Here is an 8,985-nt window from a genome sequence, read left to right on the forward strand (position 1 = left end):
GTGCTCAAAAGCCCAAAATTCGATAGTCGATTTTTTGGGACAAAAAACCGACTCAAATGATGAACAATTTTCAATTTTTTGTTTTTTTATCCATAACTCGTAAACTATTTTTCCAATCGATCTAAAAGTTGGCTAGAAATAGATCTCGAGCCCCATTTTCCCTTACTGTAAACACATCAAACGTCGTTTTGCCTTGAAAACAGTGATTGAAAATTACCCCAAAATCTTCTTTTTAGCCAATGCTTCGTTTGTTCATTAAGCAAACTCAGCAAATTTTGAGTCAATTTACACAGAATGACATGCTGAATCTAAAACCGCAAGATTTTATAATTTTCGTCCACAAATAACTAAGTTATGGCCGTTTGAATTTTTGGGTTGTCGCCAAAGGGTTACATTTTTGGAGATTCGAATCAATCCGTGCTGAATATTTAGAAAACTATTAGAAATATTGAGAAACCGTTTGCGCCATCATTTTTCTCGCAATTTTTAGATAAACAGTGGTTCTTAGATTTCCCAAAAATTTAAGGTTTGAGTTTTCGCTTATTTTCTGTTAATTTTTTTTTTTGTTGCTTTTTGTTCACAGTCGTGCAGGCAGCCCAACATTTTTTTGTGATTGCATCACGGCTTAATAGCACTTCTAACTCCATTTAACTTAAAACGAATAAAACTATCGAGATACGCGCCTGTCTACAAGAGTTTTCTTTCATAAATTTGTAAAAGTAAATGTTGCTCGCACCTTAAACTTGTCGTCCACTTATCGTTGCAACATACTTTACAACACGTAGGTGTCATCTCTTACGTAAGCCCGTCATCCCGCATTTTCTCCTCGCCTAGAACAAACCGAAAATGAATCAAATCGCCAGCAATATATTCCCAACAATTGTAGCTAATTTCCTCAGATTTATAGCCGTCGAAAATAATTGTAAGACATAAACTTCAGCTACATCCTGACTACAATCTCATACCTGCTGTTGACTAATTTAATTTTTTCAACAGGAAGCGTAAATTCACAAGCGTGCCTAAATCGCCGCAGATTAATTTCTTCAAACCAGTTCTTCACAGGAGCGGACAGGATGTCGACGAAAAAGGAAAAGTAACGAAATTAAAAATCTTAAAATACGACCCCGTTTCGAAAAACTTTCCAAGGCCTCGTGAGACCATTGTGTAAAAAAGATGATTTAAAATGGCGTTTCCGATATCGAAAAGCCCGGTCCTGCTAGCCTTGACATTTGTGCGGATTTTCTGTGAAAACTAGCCTTGGCGTTGGAGATTTTTACACGCGGAGGTTAATTCGTTCTTGGTGCATTTTCTTCAGACGACTGTTGGCACTTGAGTCAAATTACTTGGAGCGCCTCGTTGCGCACTTTCAACATCTCGATTGAAACTAGACATACGTAGATCTTATCTGGGTGATTCATGGACGACACGAACGAATGCACACTTGTGATGAAAAAACCAAAGTCAAAAACATCGCCAGATAAGCGTGGATGCTGCGGCAAAATTTTCGCCCAGACTCTTGGAACTCACTTCTTCCTAGTCCATTCTTTTTCCCATTTAAATCGTGCTTTTCAAGGTAATCGTGATAGCTGAAACAAAACACGATAATATCAAGAAAGCAATCAAGCGATAAATTGCACGTCCATTTTTGGTATATCATTTTATTTAAACTCGCGTTTTGACAGAGGCATGTAATCACCTGCTGTTTCAAGACAAAAGGGAAACGCAGCTTTTCCAATGGTGTGCGGAGAAAGGACATAAATTACGGATAATCAAATTAATTATTACCTATTAAAACGAGCAAAACGAGACACTATTAACACCAGGAAAATGCGGCGACATTGAGGATTTTTAAGAGAGGGATTTCCTCGACCTATTAAAAAATCGCGGGAATTGACAGGATGTTTGTAAAAACCAAAGACTTGGTGGAAAAAACGAGTGTTTTTTGGAATTGGGAAAATATTACGTAACTGGCCAAGGTTATCAAGCATCATCGATTTAAACTTAAAAAACTAAGCTATAAACATGTTTCAAAATGGTTGTAATGTAGCCAGTTCTTAGCATTTAATTAACGAAATGGTAAAATAAGATAAAAAAGGTAGTTTATACCGACAACTAATAACGCTTTCAAAGGTTGGTAGTTTTTGGCCGCAATGTTATACCAATAAATGGTACAAAATTTCGAACATTTTGAGTTTAAAAGGCTTGCAGGTGGGAAAAAAACTTTATGGGCACCGAAGAGCTAACACCTTGAATTGTATTTTCCCAAAATTTTTCTTCGGTATGTCCTATAGTAACCCAAAATTCATGCTGCCAACATAAAAAGATGTCTAAGGCCTTCCAGACCATAATTTTCATTTCGACACTTTTTTGCTTGATCTCCAAAATATAAATTTCTAAAATCTGTGTCTTTTGCTTTACAATTTTGCAATTTGGTACAATTAATTCATGACTCAAAAATAGTACCTTCCCCAAATTTTATAGGTATAGCACTGAAATTACCAAAATTAGAAATTTTGGTGGAGGGTGTAGGAAATTTATGCTTGGCCTCAAAAATAAAAATTTCTAAATTTTATGTCTTTTGCTCTACAATTTTGCAATTTGGTAGAGTAATACACGACTCCAAAATAGATTCTCCAAATTTCATACTTGTAGCACTAAAATACCAAAATAACGAATTTTGGTGGTGTGTTGGAAATTTTTGTGTCTCAAAAATAAAAATTTCTAAAATCTGTGTCTTTGACTCTACAATTTTGCAATTTGGTAGAGTTAATACACGTCTCTAAGATAATAGATTCTTCAAGTTTCATACCTGCAGCACTGAAATTACCAAAATATCAAATGTGTTGGAAATGTTTGCTTAGACCCGAAAATAAAAATTTCTAAAATCTTTCTCTATCGCTCTACAATTTTGCAATTTGTTGGAGTTAATACACATCCCCAAATTAGTAACTTGCTAAAATTTTATAGTTATACACTGAAATTACCAAAATTAGGAATTTTGGTGGAGGATGTAGGAAAATTTTGCTTGGCCTCAAAAATAAATACTTTGTCTTTTGAGCTACAATTTTGCAATTTAGTAGAGTTATTACACAAGTCCAAAATAGTAGATTCTCTAAATTTTATAGCTGTAGCACTGAAGTTACCAAAATAACGAATTTTGGTGAAGTGTGTTGGAAATTTTTGCTTGGTCTCAAAAAAAAAATTATAAATTCTGTGTTTTTTGCTCTACAATTTTGCAATTTGGTACAGTCATTACATTACCCCAAAATAGTAAATTGCCCAAATTTTATAGTTTTTGCATTAAAATTACTAAAATTAGGAATGTTGGTAGAGGATGTCGGAAATTTTTGCTTGGCCTCAAAAATAAAAATTTCTAAAATCTATCTTTTGCTCTACAATTTTGCAATTTGGTAGAGTTAATACACGACTCCAAAACAGTAGTTTGAAGTACATAAAAAAGTTCACTAGAGTTAAAAGAGTTCTTCTAATTTTGTCGTTATAATGCCAAATTTCGTACCTTTCTCTTCCTCTTCTTATTCTGATAAACCTTATCAAATTGCGTCGTTTTAAGCCAAGTCTATCAAAATCTAAGACGTTGAATGCAATTTTGCTTTAATCATAACATTTCCTTTTCCGATTTGGTTTTACTTACCTTCATCCTTGCCCATATTGAATATAAATTACATCTAAATTGAAGAATAAAAATAGATCAATGTTAAACTTATTTCCTTATATTCACATTAATTTTGAAATAAATTCCACACTTATTTGCATTAAATTTACATTTTTATCACAGACTTAAAGAACACGTATAATTCTAAAATAAATTTGTGTATACCAGCAAATATGAAGAAAAAACTATCGTAGTCTGAAGAATTATCTAATTTAGATTTATCACTTTTCTCCAACTCTTATTTTTCCAGTCCTCTGTCTTCTCCCATCTACCACTTCTCGACTTGCAGTCTTCAAATCGTACGCCAACCCAACTTTGGCCATCAAATCTATAAAAGCAGTACTCAAATTCAAACTATATCGCCCCAACTCTTCTGCTTTGTAGTCCCATGGGAAAGTATGATGGTAGTTGTGCCACCCTTCCCCGAGTATCAGTAGCGACACCACCCAATTCTCCGCAGGTTTAATATTCCTAAAACCCAACTAATGGTAAGCACCCATCAAAACAAATTTTCGTACTACCTGTCATACGGCTTGTTCCCCCACATATGGGCAGCACTGTTAATCAAAAATGTAAAGTGCGAAACTAGCATTAATTTCAGAGCGGCACAGGTGGTGAACGCAACGTACGGATTTTCTTTCCAGAAGTACCACGGAACTACCGTTGGAAACACAAAGGTGAGGAAAACAACCAATGGGATGTAGTACTTGTTCTGGTAGTACACAATCGGATCGGCTAACAAGTCCGAGCAGTCCATTTCTTTGATTCGTTTCTTGAACTCTGGATGGGCTTTCGTGATGTACCACCCGACATGGGAGAAAAAGAATCCTCTACTCGCGTTGTGGGGATCCGCATCCGTATCGGAGTACTTGTGATGGACGCGATGGTCCCGCGACCATTTCAAAATACTGAATTGAAAAGTCATGGTTTGGAAAAACGCCAAAACGAGTCGGAGGGGAAAACGCGCTTTATAGCTGCGGTGGCACCATAGGCGGTGGGCGCCGGACGTCATTCCTTGCAGAGTACCAAAGAGCATGAAAACAACTAAAAAATTGTTTTTGGTACTTTTGATCATACTTACACCAAAATAGAGTTGGTAGCGCCAGTTTGAGAGTGAGGATGTGGTAAATTCCATGAAACGCGAATAAGTGTAAGAAGGTTAGAACCATCACATTGAACCAACGGATGGTGGAAAGAGTTTGTTCGATTTTCATCATTTTGCTGGTACTGAGCGTTTGATTGACGTTAGTTCGGCTTAAGTACCCGCACACAACAATAGGGCATGTTAATACTTCATTAAAGAAAACAATGAAGAATTTTTGAAAGGCCTTGGAATATAATTTGCAAAAACGTCATAGTTTAGCAATGTCCTTCAAGAGGAAGGACTCATTGCGATTTTTTTACACTTATATCAAAGGGGTACTAAAATTTTAACTGTAGTACTGCCAATTCTTGTTATACTCTTGTGGTAAGTTATGTTAGGTACCCATGCAAACCTTCTCAGAGAATCACAGAAGACCCCACTCAATTTGCACCACTTATGATCAGTCTAGTATACATTTTGGTACCACCTGCTGTAAGGTTACTACTAGATATAGACAGCACCTTATCAGAAATGTAAAGAAGTAGTACTAGAATTAATTAATTAGTGCAAATTAAGTGCGCGAAGGCAACAATAAAATATTCATATTTCGATTTTTATAGTAATTAATTAGGGTCAGAAAATGACATTGTCTTTAGGGAAAACCAGGGTAATGGGAGCCTACTAAGGGAAAATGTTGATAAAAACAACATTTGTTAACATTCTTATAGTTTTTAATTAGGAACTTTTACATTAATTGATTTAAGTATATTTCAATCACAAATATAATAAATTACAGTCATAGGTTAAGGTCCAATAACGATTTTATAAAAAAAAACAATCGCTCCCATTACCCGACACATGCGAGTAATGAGAGCCCATTTAACGTTTTTTGGGAAATTGGGCCATAATATTTACTCTGGCCCGAAAATTCAACTAAACATACTTTAAATGAGGTCTTAGTTATTAATGCGATGAACTATTTGTAACACAAATAAAAAATAAATATAGAATATAACTTCATGCTTAGCTTGGCGCTGGCAATCGGCAGTTTTTTATAAGCATGGAGCGAAAAACACACAACCCTTCTTCGTGACTTAACGAATGGCGCTAACGACTCGTGTTCATCGGGCGAAGTTTAACGATGGTTGACGGAAGCGACCGAGTACTTACGATCGCGCAAATGTGCCTACTTTTCCTTGTATTACTATCGCTCCCATTACCTGATGGCTCCCATTACCCTGCGTTCCCCTACTGTGCAGTTCTTGAAAATGTATTTTATTCACAATCAGTTAATAATACATAAGTTTCCATTCTTTTTAAAAGTTGGGAAATGAACCATTACCATGACAGTTTACTTCCTCGCGGGTTAGGAAATACCCATTTCCCACCCTCAAAATGCTAGATATCTAGATTATGATTAAAAAAGTAGGAAAAATTCTGCAACTGACAAATCTGATGAGTGTCAAACGTAAATTAAATTGGGCTAGCGATGTGCAGATCTTGACTTGTAATGTCTGATTTTAAATGTACCTACTTCTCTGGAGTTGCGGATGGCAGCAGAAAAGGCTACGGCGGACCTGAAAATAGAAAAGGTCGGTACGAAAAATTTTTTAAGAACAAGTGCGCTCAGCAAGGAGTGCGGAATTATGCGTCAGAAGCATCGTCAAAGTTTATTTTGTGACAATGAATGTTAGTTCAAACAGTTTGGTTAGAATTCTGATCAAAACGTCAAAGTATTGAAGTTTCTTGATTGTCATAACTCATCTGTTAAGAAATTTTATTATTTATGCTTGTGAATAAAATCGAATACAACTCTCGGTGGAAGTTCCATTCTTGTCTCTCGAGAAGTAGTTGACCACGTCGTCTTCATCCTCATCTGCACCACCTCTTGATTTGCTGTCTTTAGGTCGTACGCCCATCGAACCACCCCCATAACGTCAAAAAAAGCAGTACCTCAAATTAAAATTGTATTCTCTCAACTTTTCGGCGCTATAGTCACATGGGAAAGTGTCAAGTCTAAACACCCACCCAGTACTCTTCCGAACAACCTGTCGTGAGGTTTGTACCTCTAAATATGGGCAAATTTAAGACGATTTATAAAGACAAATTTTTGATTTGTTCTGGACCAAAAAACTTTGAAAATTTAGCCCCATTTTCTGTTCCAACATTTTCCGGGTAGTTTTTTCTATGCATTTATCTTCATCCTTGCCCTTATTGAATGTAAATTCAATAAATTCAATAACATGCGTCAGCAACTTGCGTAAATTGACAATAAAAATAGATCAATGTCGAATTTAAAGCATTTCCTTGCATTCACATGTCAAAAAAATTACAATTTTAAAAATGACGCATTTTTACTAAAATAAAGACTCTTATTGTAAAGAATAACAATTTAATTATATCTAACATCAACTTTCCGCTAAAGTTTCTCCAGTCCTCTTCATCCTCTTCTCTACCACGTCTCTACTTGCAGTCTTCAAATCGTACGCCAACCCAACTTTGGCCATCAAATCAATAAAAGCGGTACTCAGATTCAAACTGTACCGCCCCAACTCCTCCGCCTTGTAGTCCCATGGAAAAGTGTGATGGTAGTTGTGCCACCCTTCCCCGTGCATCAAAAGCGACACCACCCAATTCTGCACCGGTTTAATACTCCTAAAACCAACCTTAACTCCCATGATGGTACATTTTAGTACTACCTACCTGTCGTACGGCTTGTTCCCCCACAAATGAGCGGCACTGTTAATCAACCACGTCAAGTGTAAAACCAGGATGTACCTCAGAGCTCCAGCTGTGGTGAACGCAACGAAGAAATTTTCGCTCCAGAAGTACCACGGTACGACTGCCGGGAAGACATACGAAAGAAGGAGTGTTAAAGGTACGAAGAACTTGTTTTGGTAGTACACGATGGGGTCGAGTCGTAAGTCGGAGCAGTCGATTTCCTTCGCTCTTTTGGTGAAGTCTGGGTGGGGTTCCACCAACAACCATCCAACATGGGAGAAGAAGAATCCTCTACTGGAGTTGTGAGGGTCTGCATCGGTGTCGGAGTACTTGTGGTGGACGCGGTGGTCGCGAGCCCATTTCCAAATGCTAAATTGGAAGGACATGGTTTGGGAAAACGCCAGAAAAAGGCGTAGTGGGAGCTTCGCTTTGTAGCTGCGGTGGGACCATAGGCGGTGGACACCAGAAGTCACTCCTTGGATGGTACAGAAAACTAAAAATACAACTGAACAAGATTGAGTGTGTGTCCTTATTTAGGTACTTACACCAAATAAAAGTAGAAAGAGTCGTTTTCAACGATATGATGGAAAAAAGGCCGAAGAGGGCCAAGAAGTGGAAGGTTGAAAACAACACTAAGTGTCTCCATACTATGGTATCGACGAGTTTTTGAGTGCCCATGATCAAGACTGAACTCAAATTTCGGCGGCGGTGGCATTTTAAATAATTTGCGACGCACGAATTGTTTATTGTCTTTTGGAAAAATGGACGCAGGCGACAAAAATATGTTTAAAAATAAATGTACTGAAATGAATAATTGCGTTATTGTTGTTGTGGTTTGGCTAAGCATTTCGTATAAAAACCTTGGAAAAAATGAACGGCTGACGTTGATGGAAATCGTAATTTTGATTTTAGCCATTTTTGAAAATTATAGCTTCGACCTTTTAGCAACGCTGCATTATGCATAAGATTAATTAAAAACAAGTTATTAGTAGAAAAATGCGAGTAATAATTAAATTAATTAGCAATTTGCAATTATTATCAAGCGATGGTCACATATTAACAACATCTAACATGGAAAGTTTAAATTTACTCGGATTTGGAGATTTCTAAATTAATCCAGTCAGATAATTTCGTGTCCTTATAAAAAAAACCTTTTTTTCAAAATCCAAATTTAATCCCGCGCCGATTTTTGGACGTCGCCTTGTACAGCAGAGCGATTTTTTCAACCTTGCAGAGGCCTTGACCTTTCAGCAGTCGTGTCCCAGTGAACCGTGGTCAGCTGAAGATGCTAATAGGTTAAATGGAATTTATTCGACCGGGTCGTTATTTATATTCTCGTGACGTTCTGTTTAATCGCGTAAACGGGACTTTCGCTATTCTGGAGCCATTTTTGATGGCACTCCAGGTAGTCTTTACACGGTGTCAGATTTATATCTCGCTATCACCAAATTACAATTAAATCCGCTTTAATAAGACATGAAACCGCACGTTGTAAAATTTTTCATAA

At 36.9% G+C, this 8,985-nt stretch overlaps 1 protein-coding gene and 1 pseudogene across 2 annotated transcripts; both read right to left on the reverse strand.

Moving 5' to 3' along the window:
• Window positions 1–3,894: 3,894 nt before the first annotated feature.
• Window positions 3,895–4,890, reverse strand: LOC148174471 (acyl-CoA Delta12-desaturase pseudogene; annotated as a pseudogene). Its single transcript, XR_015770154.1, has 3 exons — window positions 4,755–4,890; window positions 4,195–4,717; window positions 3,895–4,144 (listed from the first exon to the last, which is right to left on the reverse strand). The product of XR_015770154.1 is annotated as an acyl-CoA Delta12-desaturase pseudogene (transcript).
• Window positions 4,891–7,163: 2,273 nt separating this feature from the next.
• On the reverse strand, window positions 7,164–8,467 carry LOC148174472 (acyl-CoA Delta-9 desaturase-like). The gene is made up of 3 exons (XM_088036194.1): window positions 8,024–8,467; window positions 7,461–7,983; window positions 7,164–7,412 (listed from the first exon to the last, which is right to left on the reverse strand). Exons 1-3 carry the CDS (start codon window positions 8,154–8,156, stop codon window positions 7,166–7,168), a joined length of 903 nt encoding a protein of 300 aa, XP_087892320.1. The 5' UTR covers window positions 8,157–8,467; the 3' UTR covers window positions 7,164–7,165.
• Window positions 8,468–8,985: the final 518 nt, after the last annotated feature.

The sequence above is a fragment of the Gnatocerus cornutus genome, chromosome 5, assembly GCF_029298725.1.
Source record: "Gnatocerus cornutus isolate USDA-ARS CGAHR chromosome 5, icGnaCorn1.1, whole genome shotgun sequence".
Taxonomy (NCBI): domain Eukaryota; kingdom Metazoa; phylum Arthropoda; class Insecta; order Coleoptera; family Tenebrionidae; genus Gnatocerus; species Gnatocerus cornutus.

Excerpts from the sequence above, each read along its gene's own strand:
- LOC148174472 (XM_088036194.1), bottom strand. The coding sequence starts at position 8,156 with ATGGGCACTCAAAAACTCGTCGATACCATAGTATGGAGACACTTAGTG. Across the intron at positions 7,984-8,023 it reads TCTTTCTACTTTTATTTGGT|TTGTATTTTTAGTTTTCTGT; the intron begins GTAAGTACCTAA and ends AATCTTGTTCAG. Across the intron at positions 7,413-7,460 it reads GGGAACAAGCCGTACGACAG|GAGTATTAAACCGGTGCAGA; the intron begins GTAGGTAGTACT and ends GGTTGGTTTTAG.